The following is a 25,241-nucleotide window of genomic DNA, read 5'->3' as shown; positions in this document are numbered from 1 at the left end:
AGGAGAGATAGACTTCTCTGCATAGTCTGTCTGCCTCTTCACCCCCTCCATGTTTGGTACTGTCTGTCCACTAGCCACTTGTACCACTGTCTTTATGCCTCACTGTTTGCGTGCTATATTAGCACATCAGCACACATGCATAACCCCCGCCCCCCTCCATGCCACAGCCGAACTGTGGCCACACTTGCATTTTCTTAAATAGTTAAATATATAGATATATAGACTTTACTTTATTTCTGCATTGTTGCACTGTTGACTTACTCATTTGCACTATCACCATGACCACTATCACCATTGCACTACCACCATGACACTCATTCACACAGAGCACCTTACCATACCTTACTATGCACAGAGAATCACAGGCTCAGTCCCTGCCTCAGTCATTGCAAGCGCCTCTGATTTATTAATCACCACTATGTGGATACTGTTTTTAGAATTGATTTAGATTAAGTGTTAGTATAATTTGTATTTTTGTCATTTGTATTTTAGTATATTTTTATATATTGTATTAAGTGTTAGTATAATTTGTATTTTAGTATATTTAGCATATTCTTTATCTTCTACTGTCCTTACTGCTTAGTTGTGTTTTTATATTATACTTTAATGACTCTTTCTGCTATTAAAGAATGTGTTTGTGTTGTATGTATGCTGCTGCTGAGACCTTGAATTTCCCCTGGGGATCAATAAAGTATCTATCTATCTATCTATCTATCTATCATTATTAGCTACTGTTATGTTAAATCTACACAAAGACAGACTCATAAAAACATAGTTCTGTATTCACTGGGTAGGAACTGCTGAACAGAAACAAAACAAACTTTTACAACAAACTACTAGCATACCAGCAGCTGGTAGGTAACGTTAGCAGACTTGGTAACTTTATGCTAATTAAATATGCTTCGTGGCTACCGTTTGTCAACTAATGTTAGCTAACACAGTCGAAGTAACGTTAGTCTCAGCACACGTAACTTACAATAATAATCATGCCAAACAACATCTTATTAAATCATTCAGGGTACCCTCATATTATAGCCATGTAACTGGGTGGTTCTTGGTGGTAACATTAACTTGGATTCACTAACTGAATGTGTTAACATTAGCTAGCTAACGTTAGCACTGCGGAACTTATGTTTGTCAGCCTAATGTTAGGCCAGGGGTCGGCAACCAGCGGCTCCGGAGCCGCACGCGGCTCTTTGATCCATCTGATGCGGCTCAGCTTTTGAAAATAATAATGAGTAGGCTAAGCCTATGTGGTGATATTATCTAGACACATTTAATAATGACACAGTTAATAATAATGCTTGTGTGTGTACTGGTCTATTAAGGAGACCTTCCATTTAATATGCAAACATTTACTGGCAGTCATTGTGCAGCTGTTATGCAAACATGTACTGGAAATAGTTTGTGCAGCTGTTATGCAAACAATGTACTGGAACATGTAGTCTGCCTGTTATGCAAACATTTACTGGAAGTCATGAGACTGGACGGTCAAAGGCTAAGAGTGGAAGTAAACCAGACAGGGCCTGGGGAGAAAGGTGTTTCATAAATAGAAGGGGCTAGCGGAAAAGGAGAAGCAGGGACTTCCAGAGAGAGGAAGTGAAACCAGATGTTGAAGTGACACATAGAACCAAATCAAAACGTACCCTGCCTGGCAACAGATTACACATAGAACCTGGACACATGCATTCTGCCTAGCAACACACATTTTTTAATGTCTATATGAGGAGGAGTTTCCACCAATATCTCAGGTCCCAAAACGCTCTGATTGGCTAAAAGGGGCCTGGTGACGTTCCTGGGGATAGGAACGCCTCTCAGGCCCCCGAGAGTATAAAGGAGAGAGCTCAGGCACATTCAGATCAGATCTCATCGGGGTAGCAGCTGCCACTCACCACTCTATTGCCTGACGGTCCAGTCCTGACTCTGTTTGGATTGTATTATCACTGCAATACGGTGAATAAAGGATCAACAGTCTTCAGCTTCTCTCGTCTTGGTGTTCTCCTTCGGGTCTTTGACATCAGAGTGCTAGTTGGATTGGAGGTTTTGGAAAGTGGATGATTTCCACGACAGATCTGGAGGTTCTACCGAGATTTGAAAGGATTCAACAAGGGAAGCAGTTCCGTCCCGGGTGAAGCAGACTTCTCCAGTGCAGCTCTCCGGGCCCAAAAAGGTAAGCACTTTTGCTTATTATTAGGGAGAGCTGTACTGTGGGAGTCGGTGGGTAGGCCGGGAAGGGGTGCTAACCTGAATCCTCAAAAGGATAGTGGAGACACCAGACAGAGATTGGGTTGTACTGTTGGTCTTAAAAAACGTTTTGTAATTTTGTAAACCGGTTAAAATAGTTTTCAAGGAGAAAACGGAGTTAAATGGCCATGTAATAATTTCCAAGGAGGAAATCTAGTTTTCAAGGAGAAAGCTAAAATAGTGTTTTAATTTCCAAGGAGGAAATCTAGTTTTCAAGGAGAAAACTAAAATAGTATTGTGTGTAAAGGGAGCACGGGCTGCCCTAAAATATATGTGTGTTTTAGAGAAAAAAGAACGGGTTAATAGGTAAAAACTGCAATATTTGCTGTAAGTTGAACGTGTGAAACTGTCCTGAGCAAAGGGTGATGAACAAAATATATTTTATTATAATCTGCTGTTGTTTCTGTAAAAACTGAGTGTGCGCCGTTGTGTTTTCTTTTGACCGCCTGGGCATGGGCCCACAATAGATGCAAGACAAGCACACATACAAATTTGAGGTAGAGGAGTTCGGCGAGGGAAGGAGGATCGCCACGCTAACAGACGGACGTCAAACTCACATAATAGAAGTTGCAGCTGCAATATTCATAAGAAAGTTGCACAGCAACCATAGCCTGGACATAAGGAGATTGTTACAGTTGTTGGAGGTTTTTGCAGATGCCCCCCCCGAGCCCCCTGTTAGAGTAACAATATTGCCCAAGATTAGGATTGTGAGAGACCATAGGCCAGAGACCCTAGGAAAAGTCCTCTACCGCTTTGAAATTTCTGATGATTCAGGTGAGGAAGAACCAGACACAGACTCCCTAGAAGAGTTCACTCCAAACAGTAGTGTGAGAGAGGAAGAGGCAGACAGTGAGCCAGGGGAAGTAAGTGCCCCACCAGAGACAGGATACAGCAGCCTAGGGTCAGAGGAAGAGGGGCACCAGGAGTCAGGTCAAGGGGGTCTAGTAAGAGCTCCAACTCCCTATCCAGGCAACACCGTATCCCACCAGCTGATTCGCAGCCCATTCCGTGTAGTTAACAGCCCAGCCACCCCCCGATATAGCTCACCGCCCTCTACAAGTTATAGCCCAACCAACCCCCGGTCTAGCTCAAGCTACAGTCCAACTGTGCCCCAGCAGGAGGAGGTTCACGGCCCGACTGAGCCCCAGCCAGTGCGGGATATAGAGCAGGCACTGAAAGAGATAGTTGGCCGAGATAGAGGAAGGCTGGCCGATTTTATGAGAGAGTCTTTATCAGTATCAGTGTTCTGGAACGAGGAAGGGAGCACTAGGGATAAATATTCAGTTCATGTTGACCACCTTGACAAGTACGGAGGAACCCACTCAAGACTAGGCACCAGCATAGCACCATTGGCACTGCAGGCAGTAATAGAGCAGGTAGGAAAGTTTGTGGGGGTGAACACAAGGCCAGTGGTTGACCAGCTCTTTGCCCCACCTGAGGGAAGGAAGCGCAAGTTTGAGAGGGATTCCCCAGCTGCAAGAAGGAGAAGGACAAATAGAGATTATAGATAGGAAGGGGAGGCACTGCTGCAGGGCCTCTATAACGACTGCTTGAACTAAATAAACCCCACAGCAACGGCTTAACAAAAAACTTGTAATCCGCCAACTTTGCTTAAATTGAAAGTGTTGTACCTGCTCCAATAAAATAAAGAGAAAATAAAGTCAATAAATGTACTTTGTAAAAGCAAAATAAAAGGTTAAAAGGTAATCTTGAGCGAAGAAGTATTATTGAAAAGAAAAGATAAGGACTCGAAGCCCCCACGGATACAATATAGGAAGGATAGTTATAATATTGAGATAGAAGCAGGAACTAGAGAAAATAAGCAGAGTAACGCCCACAAATAGCGAATGAACTTAGAAAGTAAGTGCCAGGGCACTTTCATTCGGCTACGGTGAAGGTATATGGAACAGGGACAGCAGAGCGTGCTCTGGGCCATAGAAATCGTTGAATACGACGAACACGACTGGGAGACAAGCGTCAGAGACGGAGAAGGCCGAGAATACGTAGGATACGTGGGTGAGGTCCCCTTTGAGTGCAAATTCCCGTATAAGTGCAAATATCGAGACGACATAGACCTAAAAGCAACGCTTTCTTTGTTGAGTAAACTAACCCCTAATAGCCTGCCAGTGAGGAAACAGGAGGAACCACAGCCCCAAGCAGCCGGAAGTAAAGGAGAGGCTACATCGGGTGACCTGAAGATAAAAGAGAAGTGGACAATAAGAATCTCCGAGCACGGGAGTGACGGGTGGAGCGTAAGCGCAGTGAACGATAGAGGAAAAGCATTTGAAGAAAGGAGAGGCAAACTGAATACGGTCTTCAAGGAGTGGGGCGACGTGCAGAACTCTATACTATACTTGGTGAGCGACCTACGACTGGACTGGGAGGAAAAAGACCAGAACAGATACAGGAGGGAGAGGAAAAGACAATACGAAAAGGATTATCGCATGTTCTGCACTGACCGAGAGGACATAAACGAACTAGACTACGGCAAAAATCCCCATTCCACCGAAGACAACGACCTCTAAGAAAGAATGGCAACCAGAGCAATGACACCTCTGGAGGAAGTAGTAAGGGAGAACGCCATTGCTGAAAAGGACGTGAAGAACATCAACCACAAGTGGTTCCTAAGATACAAAGGAGACCACACAGCATGGCCAAGAGAAGGGTCACTCAACCCGACAATAATTGCTCAAATGAGGGAAAAGATCATGAACCACAAGGGTTATGACAAAGGCCCACGGAGGCAGGAAAAAAGAGAAAAGGAATTGAAGACTCTGGAGGCCTTTGCTAAGATATCGGAGAGAAAGAGAAGGCAAAGGGCGGACCAGGATGACACGCCGCCTGAAACGCCCACCACAGAGAAGTGCCCCCAATCGCAGCCCACAGAGAAAGAGCTGGACGCCCCGACCCAAGCAACAGAGCCGGGAGCTCCGCCCATGGAGGAGCTGCGTCCTCCCCCATACAGGGAAAAGGACAAACTGTACCCGGAGGTGCCGCGAGAAGAGGACAACGTGCGGGAAATAATCCGGCGCCTGGAAGAAAGGGACCCACGGACCCGGGCAGTACAAGCACCGGGATACGGGTCACAGGCCCCAACGGTGCACCTGGCAGTGCAGGCCCCACTAGTGGTGAAGGGGATCACACTGGAAGGGACCTGTGCGGAGGTGCTGAAAGAAGTAAAGAGAATAAGGTGGGAACAGGCCAACCCCCAGCCGAGACCACCAACCTCCCAACCGGCGTCCGCACAGACATCGCCACCATCATCCCCCACCAGAGAAACGCTCCCAGAACACCTTCTGGAAAGTACGGAGCCGGGTGGAGAAAAAGAGTGGGATGAGGAAGAAGAAACTAAAAGGGAATTGGAGGAGCGGGTGGTGAGTGACTACCACACAAGCCTAAGAGGCCACCGGGAAACAGACGGATCTCCAGTGACCAGCCCCCAAGAACTCTGTCAGGAGAGCCAGAAGAGGCGTGCAGGTGATCCAGGAGCTGGAGGAAGCAAGCCCCCACGCCTTCTAGGCCAAAGGAAGGAACAAGCCCCTGAGGAGGGAGAAGAGGAACAGAGACAATGGTATGGGAGGCTGTGGGACCACCTGAAGACAGCCATGAGAGAGTGGGTAGAGGCCACAGGGGAGGAAGAAAGAGAAGCCCGAGATAGAGAGGCCATGAAGACCCTGGCCTGGGTGAGGTCACAGATGGACAAGGAACCGGTAAAGGAGGGGTGCAGAGAGTCATGGCGGAAGCTCGAGGAATACACCCAGATATGCTGGAGGAAAGTGGAAAAAGCCATTAGGCAAGCGGAAGAGAGATACCGAAACAAAAGAAGAGAGGAACAGAGGATTGAAGAACGGTATGAGGAAAAAATGGAGAGAATGGAAAAGGGTTTGAAGGAGTTGAAAGCCGCTAGAAAGATCGGATCACAGGAGGTAGAACTGGCCGAAGGGATTATGGAGGAATTAACAGAAATAGAGAAGTGGGGAGACAAGGGGACAGGCCCAGGAAACACGCCAAAACATGCCAAGTATAAGAGGGCTTACAGGAACTGCGGCGAGAGCCTGAAAAGGGAAATGACAGAAGTCCTGAAAAGAATGGAGGCCATGGGAGCACGAGAGAGAGAGGAGGGAAGGCTCAGAGAGGAAGAGATGAAGAAGAAAAGGAGGGCCCGCCGACTAACCTTCGAACTGACCTGCAATCCAACCACAATGGTGGAAGAAGAGGAGGAAAGTACGGACGGGGCAGACAGCCAGGCTGGCTCAGAAGAGGACTATGAGTCAGTGGAAGACGAGGAGACAGGACTGGAAGTCATGAAACAGCTCCTCGAAGAGCAAATTCAGAGAGAACTGTCACAAGGCCCGAAGGGAGCGGGCCCCTCAGTGTGTCTCGGCTGCGAAAGAACGTTCAAAGGAGAAAAGGGTGTGAAGGCCCACCAGCGACAGACAGAGGAATGTAGAGAGCGGGCCGGAATACTCCCAGTGATGATCCCACCCAGTGTGCTCGCCACAGGACTGTTTGGAATCAGCAGGATGAAGAAAGGAGTGGAGAAAGGCCTGGACGAGATCAGAAAAGGAGTGCGAAAGGGGCTCGACGAGATCGAAGGGGGAGTCAAGAAAGGCCTAAAGGAAAACAAGAAGGAGCTGGAAAAACTGGAAAAGGAGGGAAAGAAAGAAAGAGAGAGGGCACGAAAAGGAAGAGAAAGAATGGAAGCCATCCCAGAGGAACTGGACGAGGAAGAAACGGTTGTGATGGCACCATTAATAACAAAAAACCAAACAGCCCACTACCAGCCATGGACCCACTCGGATGTGAATGGCCTCATTTCACGGCTCCCTGTCCTGCATGAGGGAGCGGGCAGATGGATAAGTCGGCTAGAATCAGAGACTCAAGGCCGAAACCTGGCCGTGGGAGATATAAAATATCTGCTCGGCCTGATATTGGGAAAGGCCGACACAGAGGCTGTACTGGAGAGAGAAAACCTAGGGCGGTTGATGAATGCCAGCAGAGACGCCCTGTGTTTTGATAGCGTCCGGAACGACGTGTGGAAGGCCCTAAGGGCAGCTTACCCCAACCACTACAGCCCCTCAGCCGTCTGGATAGAGAAACTCAAAGACAGCGATAACCCCGCAGCCTTCGTAGAAAGGGCAGCGCAGGAATGGACGATAAGGATGGAACAAAGACCAGAAGACTCAGGTCCCCTCACCATGCAGTTCAGAAGAGCGGTTATGGACGCACTGCCAAGAGAGGTCAGGACGCAGCTGGAAAGCGACTGGCGCCTGGCAGCCATGCCAAAAGAAGAATTCAGACTGGCAGTGGTACACCATGTAACTCTGTACAGACAAGGGAAAGACAAGGAGGAGCAGCAGGAGAAGGAAGCGATAAGGAAGCTGACCCATGTGCAGCTCCAGGAGGCAAAGGGGGCAAAGAAGGCAGTTACCCAAGCTCCGGTAATGCCTGCTACAGCCCCTACCACACAGCCACCACCACCGATAGTACAGCAACCAGTAATGCAGCAACCTATGGTGCAACAACCAGTGATGATACAGCCGCAACCCATGCAGCCCATGATGCAAGCATGGCAACAAGCGCCATATGGACCCCCACAACAACAGCAACAGAGGCAACAATGGTACCAGCCAAGAGGCAGAGGAGGATTCCGCCAGGGAAGAGGTGGACAAGGCAGAGGAGGCTATGGAAGAGGACAATACCAAGGCCAGCCGAGCCAAGGAAACAGCATCCAATGTTGGATGTGTGGAGGAACGGGACACATCTCCAGGGATTGCCCGACGAAGACCGGAGGCCAGAACAACCAAGGAGGACAGACAAATCAAGGACAAGTGCAAGGAGGGAATTATGCTCCCCAACAAGGGAGAGCCCCACAGCAAATGCAGGCACCCTCTGGCCCAGTCTCCCCTTACGGGGGAAACTGGAATTGACGAGGCCCAGAAAACCCAGGGGAGGGTCAGTTCCCCGCCCTGTCAAGGGGAGCTGACGCGGAACCAATGCTGCAGGTTCTAATCGAGGGCATGGAAGTCAAATGTTTAGTGGATACAGGGGCAACATATACTTGTCTTCACCCAAAAGATGCCCAACACCTCCCCAGATCTTCAGGAAAGTTTATGAAGACAGTGGGTTTTTCGGGAAAAACGCAGCTAATTCCAATGACGGCTCCAGTATCGATCCAAATAGAAGACAAGGAAATCAGGATACCAGTCTTAATAGCAGAGCACACACCCGTCAACCTATTGGGACGGGACGCACTGTGCAACCTAAGACTCCAAATTGAGTGTTCCCCAACAGGAGTACAAATAACAGGGCTGGCAACCCAAATGGCCCTAAGGATAAGTGCCCCAATACAAACTGAAACTCACCAGGTCTACTGGATTGGACAATTGGAACCAAGCATAGAGCGAGTAATCTACAACGAGTATGCTTTCCAAATAAACAGCCTTCATGCTCGGCTGAGGACGCCAAGATGCCCTTTTCATTGTACGATAAAATTCGACCAAACGCCAAGCAAGGAAAGAGAGGAAAGATGGCATAGGGACGTGAGTAAGTGGGGACGCATCCCACTCGACATACACGCACTAGTGGTGGCCAAGGAGGGAGTGGCCGCTGAGGTAAAATTTGCGAAAGGATGGGATCTAGGCTTGATCTTCGACATGCCTGGAACAAGGCCACACATTACTCTAAGAGTGGCCAGAGGTCACAGAGCAAGAGAGATGGGCCCAGTGATGCTCAAGGCCCTGTGCGTCAAGTGGAAGGACACAGGAAATGATCGACTCCAAACGGCTATCAGTAAAGGAGGAGAGCCAATGTTCAGGATAAAATTGGACAACCAAGTCACCGTGTGGGGAGTCCCACAGATAATCGAAATCATGGACACAGAACCGCAGGAGAGAGAGGAGATACCCTATGTTGAAGGATGTCCGTATGGGAACCAATTCTGCCTCTACCGCCTATTCCCAGGAGCGGGGCGCCGCTGCTGGGACAAAACGAGACATGTACCGTTCAGCAAAGAAGACGCGGAATGGAGCATGTACATGCGACATCTGTCATGGTGCCCAAAGAAAAGGGAAGCACAACCAGCAGTATATCTCCCGGAGGAGGTTCATGACATACCCTACGTCAAGGGGTGCCCCTATGGCAACCCATACTGCATGTATGGCCTGCTGGGAGGAGCAGGATATCGATGCTGGGATAAGGAGAACCATGTGCCCATCAACAAGTCCGACCTAGAGTGGGAGGAATATAAGAAGTACTACCTAGACGGCGAGGCGGACAAGAAGACAGGGAGGCCGGGACCGACCCCCTGGAAAATGATGATGCTGCAAGAGGCGACAGAAACAGACGCCGAACGGGCAGAGAGAATATTGAGAAAAGTGCCGCCTGCGGTATGGTCGCAAGGAGATGGTGACATAGGGCTGGTCAAGTCAGCAAGCCCTGTGGAGTTCAGACTGAAACCAGGAGCGACGCTGCCTTTCCAGCCGCAGTACCCCATTTCAGCAGAGGCAGCTGAAGGGATAAGAGGGACAATTGAAGACCTCCTGGGAGCAGGAGTCTTAGAGGAAGTCCCAAGTGCAAGGTGCAACACACCCATATTTCCCGTGCTGAAGGCGGATGGAGTGCGATGGAGAATGGTCCAGGACCTCAGACCCGTCAACGAACGCATTGAGGACTATCCGGCGGACGTCCCACATGCTAACGTACTAATGACCAACATCCCGGCAAGTGCAACAACGTTCTCCGCCATTGATCTGGTTCAAGCATTTTTCACAATACGGGTGGCCCCCGCAAGTAGGGAATTTTTCGCATTCAAATATCAGGGCAAGACGTTCCAGTATACGAGGCTCCCACAAGGATTTAAGCACTCACCGCACATCTTCAACCAAGCCCTCAAGGAGGACTTAAAGCACATCACGTGCCAAAGCACGATTCTGCAGTATGTTGACGACGTCTTGGTATGCTCACCGGACCAGGAAACGTGTGAAAAGGATACGGCCCACGTGCTGACCGTTCTGGCCGAAGGGGGGTACAAAGCATCAAGGAAAAAGCTACAATTTGCACAGCCCCAGGTGATCTACTTAGGTCGCCGGATCTCACATGGGCACAAGGGCATCGCCCCGGAACACATTGAGGCAATTGCCAAGGCACCAAAGCCAAACACGGTGAAGCAAATGATGTCGTTCATTGGACTCATAGGTTTCAGCAGCGACTGGGTGGAGTGCTATGAACAAAAAATAGCCCCACTACGAGCCATGATCGTGCAGGCTGGGACCAGCCACCTGAGGAATCGTCTCACATGGACAATGGACGGAAACGAGGCGTTTGAACGCATCAAAGGAGAACTACAGCAAGCACCTGCACTTGCACTGCCGGATTACGGAAGACCCTTCTATCTGTACGTGTCGGTCAGGAAGGAAACAGGGAAAGACGCGTACATGACCGCAATCATGGCACAAACACAGTGCCATGGACGTGGCAAACAAGCAATTGCCTACTACAGCTCAAAGCTGGATGCGGTGGCCCAGGGCTACCCACCATGCTTCCAGGGTCTTGAAGCCGTATATTCGGCTTACGTCAAAGCCTCTAACATCACCATGGGATGGCCAGTGGTGATACACACCAGTCACGCAATAGCACAGTTGGTGGAACAAGGAAAATTCTGCGTGACGCCTCAGAGGCAATTGAGGTACTACAATCTGTCACTCTGCCCAGATGTCACCATAAAGGCATGTGACACCGCGGGAAACCCGGCGGATCTCATCCCGCTTGAATATGAGGGCGAGCCACATGACTGCGTGGCTGACTCAATCGCCTTCTCAAAACTGAGGGAAGACCTGCAGAGCGAGCCATTAGGACAGGGAATCACCTACTTTGTGGACGGCTCCAGCCATAACTATGACAACAGGACACATGCAGGATTCAGCGTAGTGCAGATGACAGGTCCAGAAACATTTGCGACAATTATGAGTGAGCCATGCACACAACCATGTTCAGCGCAACTAGCTGAATTAAAGGCGCTGACAGCAGCATGCTCTCTGGCGGAGGGACAGGATGCAACCGTACACACGGACAGCGCCTATGCCCACAACGTCTGCCATGTGCATGGCGCTCAATGGAAACAGAGAGGGTTCAAGAAATCGGATGGGAACCCCATCCAGCATCTGGAGCAGATCCAGTTGTTGTTAGCAGCGATGATGCGTCCAAAGACGCTGGCAATATGCAAATGCAAGGCACATTGTAAGGGACAGGACTACATTACTCTAGGGAATGCACAGGCAGATGAGGCAGCAAAGGAAGCGGCGTTGGAGGCTAGAAAGTCAAATGCCGCCCCTAAATCTCCACAGGAAAACGAACCACATAAAATACTGCTCAACAGGACGGGGCACAGCGTGCCCTGCCCTGCGAAATGCCCCTACCCTTACAACACATGTATGTGGTGCTCCCAATGGTGCGATGACGACCACAAGCACCAGGTAGATCCCGTCTGTTGCGCGCTATGCCAGAGGGCCAGTTGCCCCGAGTGCTGGGACAAGCCCTGCGAGGCCAGGTACTCGCCAGGCGTAATGGATCGGTTTTTTACGGCAACCGACACAGTAATACAAGCCCCAGTGGTTCGAACCTTGCCTGACGGACGAACGCTTAGAATTGTGGATCCCATGCTCACGCTCAGCGCTATCAAAGACGCACAGAGTGAGGCACCGCGTGCCGAAACACTGCTGTGGGAGGAAAGGGGTGCGTCGAAAGGCAGAAATGGGGTGTGGAGGAGTCATGATGGAAGGGTGGTGGCCCCAAGTAGACTCCTTGATCTCCTCATTCATGATGCGCATGATGTGGATCATTGCGCAAGGGGGGAGGTCAAGCGGCAGATACTTGACAAGGGGTTCTGGGCCCCATACCTTCAAGATCGCATCAATTACGTGCTAAGAAATTGCCACACCTGTGCCACGCACAATTACAGAAACAACATAACAATAGGCATAGGACCACGGCCCCTGGGACACGTGCCACTCCCAGAGGGACCGTTCAAACACCTGGTAATGGACTACATCGACATGGGTCGAACGGTAAACGCGTACAAACACGTGCTGGTGATAATATGCCGCTACTCACGATGGGTAGAAGCCTGTCCAAGCCGAGGGCAGGACGAGAAAACGGTGATTCGATTCCTAGCCAGGGAAGTAATACCCAGGTTTGGGATCCCAGAAATAATCAGTAGCGACAATGGCCGAGCGTTTACGGCCAACACGTGGAAAAAGATTGCGCAGGCGCTGTGCATCAAGACTCGGTTCGGCTGTGTTTACCACCCGCAGTCTCAGGGGATGGTTGAAAGGGCGAACGGCACGCTGAAAAATAAGATAGCGAAGATCGTCCAAAGCGCACATGACGATCCAAATCTGCCAAACTTAAATTGGGTTGACGCGCTGCCAATCGCGCTGATGAAAATGCGTTGCGAAAAAAATCGAACCACGCATCTGACCCCGCACGAAATGGTGACGGGGCGGGCAATGCCCACACCACGGTTCAGAGGGGATCAGAGGCCTCCGCTGGAAATTCTAGAACAGGAAGTGAGCAGTTACATTAAACAGCTCTCTCAAGTTCACAGGGCAGTTTTCAACGAGCAGAAAAGAAGAGAAAGAGCTCGGGAGCGGAGGACTGAGCCCGGACCGATCCAAGTGGGAGACTGGGTGTACCTGAGGGTGTTCAAGAGATCGTGCCTCGACCCCAGGGCAGAAGGGCCCTACCGAGTGACCCAGGCCACCCCCCGGGCGGTAAGAGTACAAGGATCAGATTTGTGGTATCACCTTAACTCTTGTTACAGGGCGGTGCCACCAGAAGGAGCGAGAGGTCCAGAGGAGGTGGAAGACGATGACGGGGACCAGGGCCCGCCAGGACCCCCACCAGACTCCCCCGGGGAGGATGATGGTGGTGGGGAACAAAGGGGAGGACCAGGTGCGCGTAGGAGTACGAGGCGGAGGATACTGCCGGCTCCTGCTGATGACCCTGGGCGGAATGTACCTAGGGTGCCTGCTGTTCTCCCTCCCCTATCTGTGCCTACAGGTGCTGGCGATGCTGGAGCCGAGCCAGGCTCGAGGATGGGAAGGCGACATCCACCTGAGGTGGGAGCCACTCCCGAATCCCAAGTATCCAGACCTGCCACCGCCTCGACCAGCGGTGACCCACCAGCTGACCCCACAGCCCACTCTCGGGCCACGACCACACCCGACCTCGCGGGGAGTGACGCCGAAGAAACGCCGAGGTCAGAGGAAGGGGCGCCGCCACCGCCACCACCACACCAGCAAGGGAACGACACCATCGACTTTGGGGACTTCTACGCCGACTGGGATTACCCATACCCAGCCGACGCCCCCGCTGACGACCAGACTGGAGCACAGCCATCCGCCGCAGAGATTGCCGAGGCCCTCGACGCGCTCAGGCTACCCGCTGTCCTTACGCCTCCCCCCCGGACACCTCCTCGGCAGGGCTCGCAACTTCCTGCGGAGCCTGTGGAGAGGCCGACGGACTCAGGGCACACCACGGGTGGCCCCCACTTCGGGGACGGCCACCCAGGGACCAGCCAAGAGACAAGACAGGTACTCCGAGGAATCGGCCTGGACGACTCCCTCGATGCCCACTGGACGGGGGGCTTCGAGGAGGCCATCGATTGGCCCCTCCAGAGATTCCCAGAGGACGACGAAAGCGACGGAGGGGGTACGGACTGCCGCCCCCAATAACGCTCTGCGAGGGGACAGAGTGGAGCTACTCGACGATGGTGCCCTAGACACGGACAATATTCTGTACATAGGGGGATCAGGAGATGAGGCGCCCACCCCAGAGTCAGAAGCATCGGGAAGCAACGAATATATCCCGGTGCTGGACAATGCAACGACCCAAGGCAAGAATGAGAGCAAAAATGTAAATAGTACAAGCACGCTTCCAGAAAACAGTACAAGCACGCTTCCAGAAAACAGTACAAGCACGCTTCCAGAAAACAGTACAAGCACGCTTCAAGAAAACCTGTCAAAGAACCAGACTGATGGGACTCAGGCCAAAGAAAGAAGAAAGAGATCAACAAGCGCTCTGGAGGAGTGGGAGGACAATTCATGGATGCAATGGGCCAAGTACACAGCAAAGACAGTGAAGCCAGAAGGAGGGTGTTATGTGTGCTCAGCAGTGAGACCCAAGCTGGCCATACTACCAGCGCCAGGAAGTGGAGAAGAGGATGCGGTATATCGAGCGTCGGGAAGGCAGTACGAAGAAGACAAGCTGTCTCCCTTTGCATGTCTTGAGCAATTAGGAAGTGAGAAGTTACGTAAGTGGGGGACTGGTATAGGCCCCTCATATGCAGAACGAGGAAAAGGAAAGGAAACGCACAAGAGCCAAGAAAATGAGGCGAGATGTGCAAAAGACTACCCAGGCATAGGAGCCAGGGTAGCGAGGAAAACACACCGCCTCTATGAAATACCAGAAGACGTAGAGTTTGAATGCTTTGAAGTAACCCCCAATGAAGACATGGTCAAGGGGGGCACGAAGGATGTAGGAGCATTTGAAGGACGCTGCACGGCAAAGTGGGTCCGCGAATCCGACAGCTTCCTGTTTCGCCTAGTAGAGAGGAGCGAAAACGGGAAGAAGATTGGGGTCGAAGCAAACATCACGATGTTGGGTGTAAACTGGAGGGACGAACGAGATGTTCCGCTGGCAGACTTATGGTGGGCCTGTGGAAGACGATGGGGACTGCGAAACACCCTTCCGAAATACTGGAGGGGAAAGTGTGCCAGGGTCACCCTGGCCCAGCAAACCTACATAGTCCCCTGGTCAGAATGCGACGCAACATTGAACTCGACCGGCCCAGGGCACAACCAGCAGACACCCGTAGAAGGGAACCTGAGGAGAAGTCGGAGGGACGCCAACGATGGAGTATATATGGACATGTTCGGACAGCCCCACAACGTCCCGAGACAGTTCAAAGCACGGGACGAGGTGCTTGCCGGATTTGAAGCTGCCATCCCCGTCTACGGAGCATCCATAGGCATCGCCAAGAATGTTCAATGGATCAACTACATCCACTACAACGCCCTACGGTTCATGAATGCCACAATGGATGTGTTCAACGCATTTGATAGAAGACTGAACGCCACCACAAAAATGGCAATGGAAACCAGGATAGCAGTGGACTGGATGCTGGCAAAGGAAGGTGGAGTGTGCGCAATCGTCGGAACAGACTCATGCTGTACGTACATCCCAGGTGAAGACGAGAACATGGATGACTTCACGAACGCGATGAACAGGCTCAAGGCCGTCAACAGGGAGGCCCACGAGAACTCTGGATTGACACCGACATTTGCTGGAATCCCGGATATTTTCGCCCCTGTAACCCAGTGGCTAACGGACACCTTTGGGTCATGGGGGGGTAAAATTGTAGCATTTCTGGGAAAGTTATTGTTTGGAGCAGCCTTAGTGGTAGGAATGTTTTGCTGTATTACTCAATGTTGTGGTAAGGGTTGCTCCAAAGTGGTCGCTAGACAACTAGTGGTCCAAAATGTAAGGATGCCCTGGGACGAGGAGGATGCAAGTGAGAGGATCCTTTTAGTACAAACTAGTGTGAGACGAATAATGGAAAGCGAATTCAACGAGGGTTATATAATGGAGAGCGACTTCGAGGAGTTTCCTCCCCCGGAGTTTCCTCTCCCGGATATGTACGAGTAGGGGTGGGGTCCTGCGAGTCACCCACCTCTACACACACACTGACGCGCACTCACATACACAACACTGACAGGTAATTCACAAGGCACGTGACTGCACGCCCAGGTGACAGAGTCAAGATACTAGAGTCAAGGGGTATTATGGGCTGTGACCTGATACGAATGAGTCGCCTTAAGTGACCCTGATTCAATTTTACATCTTAGGGCTTCGCTATGCATAGACGGTAACTCAAGTTTTATGGAGGTGTAGCCCTCCACTGCAAGGCCATCCAAACCTGGATAGACGTAACCAAAGCTTGCTACTAGAAGTGATCACCTCACCCCAAGTTACCGCACGCCGGACCTGGCCCGCCTAGTGGTGTGGCAGGTGTGTGGCGCGGTCAGCGCTCGAGGACGGGTACGACCCCATTGGCCAGCAGGGGCAACCTAAGGCAGAGCGTGGCGGCCCGTCCCCTCGGTGTAGCGCGCCTGCGGCCGGTGTGCTCACCCATTCTCACGCTAGTGTGAATGCCCGGAGGATTCCGGAGGAGAAAGGGGATGACGATGCGAGTAACAAAGGGGGGTGTAGTGTGACGCATAGAGGCCGGAAAGGGGCCGTATATACCATTTACTGCTAAAGAAGCCAGTAGGGGATGGGCAAGCGACAGTGGGATCATGAAGTTGTTATGTAACTCCGATTTGGCACCAATGGCCGTTGCATGAAATTCCTTTTATGCTCAAGGTGACTAGCACATTAGCCGCTTTGGGGACAAATCCGTCTCGGGTCCTAGCCATATGTTCGTAACAAGGAATTGGTCTTTCTGTCACTTGATCTGGGCGTTCAGGGCTTGCTTACCGATGTTATTTACTCTCGTAAAGGCAATGATGCCAACACATTTACTAGTTATAAGGTTTAAGATTTTACGTGCGCAATGAGGTTTGTAGTAGTAGACACTATTCCCCTGTAACTCGCTCATGTGCACATAGCCTGAGGTGTCATGACAACATACGAGGTTATGACACACTCCTTTGTTTAAATGATGCTTATGCTGCATAGCGAGGCTAATTTAGCCTCGAAGGGGGGAATATGTGGTGATATTATCTAGACACATTTAATAATGACACAGTTAATAATAATGCTTGTGTGTGTACTGGTCTATTAAGGAGACCTTCCATTTAATATGCAAACATTTACTGGCAGTCATTGTGCAGCTGTTATGCAAACATGTACTGGAAATAGTTTGTGCAGCTGTTATGCAAACAATGTACTGGAACATGTAGTCTGCCTGTTATGCAAACATTTACTGGAAGTCATGAGACTGGACGGTCAAAGGCTAAGAGTGGAAGTAAACCAGACAGGGCCTGGGGAGAAAGGTGTTTCATAAATAGAAGGGGCTAGCGGAAAAGGAGAAGCAGGGACTTCCAGAGAGAGGAAGTGAAACCAGATGTTGAAGTGACACATAGAACCAAATCAAAACGTACCCTGCCTGGCAACAGATTACACATAGAACCTGGACACATGCATTCTGCCTAGCAACACACATTTTTTAATGTCTATATGAGGAGGAGTTTCCACCAATATCTCAGGTCCCAAAACGCTCTGATTGGCTAAAAGGGGCCTGGTGACGTTCCTGGGGATAGGAACGCCTCTCAGGCCCCCGAGAGTATAAAGGAGAGAGCTCAGGCACATTCAGATCAGATCTCATCGGGGTAGCAGCTGCCACTCACCACTCTATTGCCTGACGGTCCAGTCCTGACTCTGTTTGGATTGTATTATCACTGCAATACGGTGAATAAAGGATCAACAGTCTTCAGCTTCTCTCGTCTTGGTGTTCTCCTTCGGGTCTTTGACATCAGAGTGCTAGTTGGATTGGAGGTTTTGGAAAGTGGATGATTTCCACGACACCTATTTAATTAAAATGTATTTTATTTTAGTTCGTGGCCTAGGTCTATCTGAGAAATGTATATAAGTTCCCACCTCACTTGACTGCACAACCGTAGCCTGCTTGTTACAGTACATTCGCGGTTCGTTGATATGTCAATATCAAACAAAATCACCATTTCAGTCAACGAGAACACTTGTCTTTAATTGTTATTGTTGATGTAGCCTATGCGTTTGCTGTAGGCTAGATAAGGAAAATGTCAAAAAGGAAACGTCAGCGGCCACAGCTTGCGAGCGAAGACTGATTCTGAAAACGCGAAATGAACTGCCCGTTATATATCGCACTGCAACAAGTTAGTATTGCTGTGTTAACCCTATTCCACTTGCATGTGAGAAATATTTCTCACATATGAAAAATATAAAGACAAACCTGCGCTCACTGTTGAATGAAAGTAACTGGATAGATAGATAGATAGATAGATAGATACTTTATTGATCCCCAGGGGAAATTCACGGTCACAGTAGCATACAGACAACACACACATTCACTAACAGCAGAACGTAATTAAAAGTATACTGTATAATATAAAAAACACAACTAAGCAATAAGGACAGTAGAATATAAATAAATACTAAATATACTAAAATACAAATTATACTAAATAACACAATTCTAAAAAAAAAAAAAAAAACAGTATCCACATAGTAGGTGATTAATCAAACAAGATGCGCTTGCAATGACTGAGGCAGGGACTGAGCCTGTTATTCTCTGTGCATAAGGTAAGGTAAGGTAAGCTCTGTGTGAATGAGATGGTGCAAATGAGTAAGTCAAACAGTGCAACAGTGCAAGAATAAAGTCTATATATCTATATATGTATAACTATATTAAGGAAGGTATAAGTGTGGTCACAGTTCGGCTGTGGCATGGAGGGAGGGGTTGTGCATATGTGCTAACATAGCACGCAAACAGTGAGGCAGAAGACAGTGGTAAAAAGTGGCTAGTGGACAGACAGTTCAAGACATGGAGGTGGTGAAGAGGCAGACAGACTATGCAGAGAAGTCTATTTCTCCTCTTCCCTTAAGTAATGCATTGAACAGTTCAATGGCCCTGGGGACGAATGACTTCCTCAGTCTGTGTTGCGCAAGGCAGTGAGCGAAGTCTCCAGCTGATCAGGCTCTTCTGCTTGACAATAGTGTTGTGGAGTGGATGACACTTAAATATCCAAACTTTTACTTGTAACCGTCTTTATGTGGCTCTTCTGAGATTAAACAAAAATACATTTGGTAAAAGTGGCTCTCCAGGCAAAAAAGGATGCCGACCCCTGTGTTAGGCTAATGGTAGGCTAATGTTAGTGTTATCAGAGCCCGTCTACGGAGAGCCTGGCCACTCCGTATTAAGTCCCATTGTACCGAATTGTGCTTGCAGTTCCACTGGGGGCGATCGCCATGAGTGCAGAATAAATGGGAGTCAATGGAGCTAGACGGCTAAATTTGTCTCTTTCACCTGATTGTCGTTGACAAATCTCAGATTTGATTGTAGTTTGTATAACTTCAACATGGGTTATAGGTCAAAAGTTAAATGAACGAGTACTTATGTCCTTTTGATTTCTTACAGGTTGGGTCGTTGTTGCCCATAACACGCTAGCATTGTGCTAATGAATGACGTCATTGACACGTTTGAAAGGCTTTTTAGAACAATTAAGTGACTTTAAAAAATATAATACTCAACCAAGTGTATTTTCTTTGCCTCCCCTTTCGAATACAATATTCAAATTACTTGAAAAAAAATTATAACCCGAGAAAAGTGGATTTTGAGGGGTACAGCTCCATAGACCCTCATGTGGAACCACAGGAGGAACTGCTAACAGTTCAGAAATCGGAAGTTTTCCGAGAGTGGCAGTTCTCCCCTTATTAGACATTCTCTGGTGTTATCAAGCTCATCTGACATAAATGCACGTTTTGTATGGTGGATTTTTATGTCTGTCAACATTATTCACTGGTAATGGTTCATGAAAGTCTTGATTTAAAAGTTCTGTAGGCTTAAAATTCACTTTTTTTTCTTTGATTGACAGGGCTGACCCCCAAAACGGACTTTGAAATATGCCTGCCTTCATGGAAGTATCACATGCATTTTATACTAGGCTATCTATTTAAAAATAAAGAAAACTATCAAATAAATAATGATGTCGAACTGTTTTATTTTATTGCATGGCTTTTGATGGCCATTTAATATAGACTGTATTAAATGATATCAGGCCTAAAGCTGTTAACAGAAGGTGTGACTTTCAAGTAAGTAAATACAAACTTTGAGTTATTAAAAGTTTGTACAAGCAGAGTATTTTATGGGATTTGGTTACATAACCCAAACATTATGTAACTTTAACTAAACAGTTGTGTCAACATAACCCAACATATTGGTTAATTTTCAACCCAGTTGTTGGGTTAAATTTAGTAACCCAATTTGCTTGGTTAAGATAACCTAATGCTGTGTTGGACCCCATTTTACTCAGCGGCTGGGTTGAAATTTGGGTTGTTTTCAACCCAGCATTTTTTAGAGTGTAAGTATACATGCCAAAGAATGCTAGCCTGGCCTCGGCCTGCCTACGCACTTCCGCTCGATTTCTTTTCCCTACAGTACTCTCTGCGAAGTCTGGCTTCCAGGCTAAAAGAATGAGGTTCCAATTTTTTTCTGTCATAAGTGCATCAAATCGTATTTGTTCACCAGATTTCAATGGCAGATCATATCTCAAATGTAATGGCATAGATTTCACCTGTGGCTTAATATGCTTGACAAAAAATTAGAACTGAATGCAAAAAACAACACAAAACATTGCTGACCTTATTAATTTATTGACTTATATTCTTGTAGAAATTCAACACCATCACATGAATACACAATTTACAAACATTATATTTACAATGTTTTATATTTGTTTAAGGCAACAATGGCATTTCTATTCAAACTAGATGAGATGCAATTATACACACCTACTCACTGACAGACAGACACAGTACATTGTTTCATCTTAGAAAAATGACTGAGACACTTTGTCACAGATACTAGTTTAGTATCATTGTGTCGTATCATTAAAGTAAATGGAACTCTCAATGTGTACAACAGTAGACATACAATAGCTAATATTCTAGTATATGTACTGCATACCTAACATCTTTGGTCCAATTACTCCTTGGTGGGGACTCATTGGTGGCCTTAGAATACACAACACAACATCAGAGCAAGGCTTGGAGAGTACAAGTGCTTGTTGGTTGTTTTATGTGGAGTGACTGTGAATTGCACTGGACTGTCTTCAATATTGTTATTTTTCCCTTCTGTTGAAGTTTACATCATGTAGGTCAATGTTTTCTTCTTTGTTTACTTGTCTAATGATGTGTTGAGCATCCCTAGGCACCCTCAGGATCCAGACGAACCAAATAGGTGGAATAGTTGATTTTTCATTATCCATAAAAGTGCATTATGTACAGTAATGGTGATCTGAGTCAACAAAAAAAAACAAAAAGAAGTTGGGGACTCCCATACTCCACATCTCTTTAGTTTGATAAATTAAGATATTTCACACTTCACAGTATTTAGTAATTAATATAAAACAAGAGGTATTATTACATATGTACAACCTACAGTATTGTCCTGCTGGTAATGTATGTGTGAATGCTAGAATGGGCAGAAGGAACAATTTGATCCACTAATCCACAAAGCAGCCCACAGTAGGCTGCTTTTGTTTTTTCATACTCCATGCACCTGAGTGAGGAGAGCTTGGGGACATTCCTTTGTGTCTAAGTAAAGGATTATGGTGGCCCTACACTGCCATCAACTTTTCATTTGAATCGTGAACCCGTTTTGGTGAAATATTTAGTTACTATATTTTTCTTGAGATCTCAACATTTCGAAACACTATTTTCCTGAAATAATGACATAATTAAATAATTTGAAATACTGAGAAAATTATAGGTCAACACTGTTTACCCATAAGAAATTAATACTCTAATACTAATGCTCTAGGTGGCTGAAATGTATAGTCTTGCTTGAGAGAAAATCCACATGAGAAACCTCGGGATATGACAACCTATTTGGATTGTTTGAAACGTCAACCTATTTGAGGTATTGGATGACTTCACATGGACCTATAGTCAAACACCAAGCACATAGCTTTTACTTTTATGATGAGAAAGTTAATCAAGGTTTGTTTTAATTCAGCTGTATGACACATTAGAAACCTAGTCTCCCAAGGCCCCATTGGGAAACTTATCATCAATATATTCTGTTGCAACGTCAAGCTCACTTTGCCAACAAGCCGTCTTCTTGGTTACGTGTCCCTGATATACAGTAGGCGCCCAAATGCAGATATAGAAAACAGAGTTCTTGAGAAACATGTCAAGATCTCAACAAAATGGGGCCATTATATAAGTTTGAACTGATCTCACAACTTTGGGCTTCCATACACAATGACTTGCACTTGCAATATAATAAATACCAGGACATTTGAGGAAATCAGGCAGAGGAAGTTCACTGTGCAGAAGCCTTCAGAAATGTTTGCTAGGATTTTACGGACACTTAAAGCTATGACTAACTGAAAAAATTCTGTAGTGATTATGATTATGAAATGCCATGTTTACATAATTAAATAAAAGGGCAAAAGTCTACAAAACTTGTTTGGCTGTTAAGAACTCAAGCATTGAATATTGGCTTTAAATGAATCTAAACTGTGTATACTGTAAGTCCGAGATAGTTAACATTGAACCTTGTCAGACACCTAGGATTTCAAAGATCAATTTCCTATAAAAGAACTAAATACTAAATGCACAATTTGAGGGGTCACCATTATTCTGGTGTCCATATTCCTTCACTATAAAATCTTGCCTGGAATGAAAATGGAATGGAACACAGGATGATCCATATATCCACTTTACTTGGGAAATGCAATAGTAGTGTATCATTTAAAACTAGAAACATGTTAGTTTCCAATCTTCTGTGATAAACCCTAATTTTCTTGTATTGGGGCTGACTACTACTAAAACATATAACTTTTTCTGGAATTCCGATATCTGCAAGTGTACTATACTAAATGTACTCTGGTCTGATGAGGACATCCTGTACCTTATTGTGATACTAGAGTTCACTTGCAATAAAGCTATTCTTTACACAGAGCTTAACCTTGACCCTGATTAAAGTCAGAACTGATGGATTTGAAGACTGACAAGACTTTAATCTACTCCGTCCTTTTTCTTAAATCGCAGACAATCTTTTGACTTTCTAAAAAAATACTCTTTGTGATACAAGAGCATTCAGGGTCGTCCTGTCAGAAAATCAAAGACACGTTTGTCCAGATAATGGAAATAATACAAATGAAGGGCAGCCTGATTCACACTGAGCAACTCAGTTATCCACGTCCGTCTTGCCCAGGGGGCTTTGACAACAAAGAGGAACATCAAATAAGACAGGCAGCACGGAACTCAGGTGACACTTTACATGAACTGGCCACTGGGCTTACATAACCCTGCCACAGTCTCAACACGATGACGACGAAACAGTGATATAAACGACAGCTGTTAAAAGTTTGTGAGATCTAAAAGCAACTGGAGGTGACGTTGGCAGTTTTCTTGCTATGTTCCATTGGACCTGGCCTTCCGCCACATCTGTTAAACCTCCTGTGTGTGCACATACACAGACTAATTGGCAGGCAAGTCTTTGTGTCTCTTTGAAGGCTTCCTGTGTGGAGACTGACTGTGTTGGCATTTTAGTTGCTGATGATAGAGCATATGAGAAGGCCAGACACGTTGTTTTCTCTCGGCATCAATTCTCAGCCAGTGTGCAAAGTCAACTAGCTGAAGTAAAACAAAAAAAGAAAAGAAAAGCGTATACAATATTTTACATTATCAGTGTGTTATCTTACAAGATCAGGAGATGTCAAGTAATATTCATTTGACAATGGAGCAAAAAGCTTTTTGTTGAAGCTATTATCGGGTAAAAAAATAGATGGATGTTGGAGTTCCAACATTTATGGGATGGATGGTGGGTTTGTTGAGAATGACCACAAACACCAAATGGGCACTGATTTCTCAGAATGACACCAGGCAGCATGCCACAGCAGGAATTATACTGGATTGGACAGTCTGAAACAGTACAGAGAGACAGAGAACTGTAGGATAAAAAGGTCAATTTGTATTCCTAGTGCTTAATGTTCCGTTCATTCTTAATCTCAAAAGTCTCAGAGGCAGACACACAGTGCAGTGGCTTTTTCCCAACCAATCTGCAGTATGGACTCCTGGCATGGACACATTCAGCCGCTCCTTTGCTTGCTCGCTTACTCACTCACTCACTCACTCGTCACACTGCAGTGGTCTGCTTAATACTGTGGAAGCTGATGCGCGTGGGCGATGTGGGGATGGACATGGCACGCGCCACCCGCACCCGTAGTGCATGGTTGTCTTGCCAACGGTGCCACCTTTTTCGGGTAGCCGAGCGCACCTGTGGCATGAGAAGAAATAGAGGTGAGAGGTGTTCCATTATACAAAACACATGTCTGTTGACCACTTCCATCTAACATAAATATGTTGATGGATAGATCCCTGTCTAGGAATAAAGCCTCCTCTGCTCCGCTCTGGAGATAAAGTGGGCTTGATCCCTGGATCTGCTTAGTTACTGGGCCTTAGGCCTGTCTCTGGCCCTTTGACCCTCACTAGACTCAAAGCCCCTGTTTTAGCATGCAACTTTAATACGGCGTGACAAAGCGGCATCTTCCGGAATAATCCACAGCAGAACAGAGCCATCTCCCACGGACAGTCAGTGAAGGCTCTAGAGAGATGGCCGCAGGCACCAGGGCTTTAAGGGCAATTTAAACAACGATTCCGTCTGGATCCAAATAGGGCTACATTACAGTTTTTTTCAATCGCTAACAAGTGCTTACCCATACTTCAGATACTTTTTCTAAACTCTTAACACAGACTCACACCTAAAAAACACAATTGGCCAAATGGATAATTTTCTTCTCAAAAACACATTTTGTTAAATATATACTAACTCTTCATTTCAAAACAGAACACATACAGTATTTCTCTGCACACACTAACTTTACCAAAACACTGGAAATCTGACTCAAAATGAAATTATTCTGTCAAAGAATAACACTTGTTTTCACTTCACAAGGTACATGCAGTCAATCAAAGTACACCAGGTTTCAAAATACTGGCTATTGTTGACATTACGAAAACGGCATAGACTTTTATGTTTCAGTTTTACAGGTATTTGCATGCAAAACATGCTCTATCCACAGTTTTTAACCTAAATTTCTTGGTTGGGAACTGTATGTCCACATGTAACGTTCACAGTCCTTGAGCAAGGCACCTAACCCCTCACTGCTCCCCGAGCACCGCTGTTGAAGCAGGCAGCTCACTGCGCCGGTATTAGTGTGTGCTTCACC

The 25,241-nt window shown here is 47.2% G+C and overlaps 1 protein-coding gene across 3 annotated transcripts in view; it reads right to left on the bottom strand.

The window, feature by feature from the left end:
• The window catches only part of LOC121711134 (corticotropin-releasing factor receptor 2), a 168,295-nt gene that overhangs the window by 36,737 nt on the left and 106,317 nt on the right, over window positions 1-25,241 (bottom strand). For 2 of the 3 annotated variants that reach the window (XM_042094477.1, XM_042094485.1), the window contains one exon: window positions 20,667-24,289. The exons of the other annotated variant lie outside the window; for it this stretch is intronic. In XM_042094477.1, the coding sequence (XP_041950411.1) occupies window positions 24,149-24,289 (141 nt within the window). In that variant the 3' untranslated portion in view covers window positions 20,667-24,148. Of the gene's footprint in view, window positions 1-20,666; window positions 24,290-25,241 lie in introns of those variants that run through there. 3 annotated transcript variants of the gene reach the window in all.

Source organism: Alosa sapidissima, chromosome 1, assembly GCF_018492685.1.
Source record: "Alosa sapidissima isolate fAloSap1 chromosome 1, fAloSap1.pri, whole genome shotgun sequence".
Taxonomy (NCBI): Eukaryota; Metazoa; Chordata; class Actinopteri; order Clupeiformes; family Clupeidae; genus Alosa; species Alosa sapidissima.
This window is presented reverse-complemented; position numbering and strand designations above follow the sequence as displayed.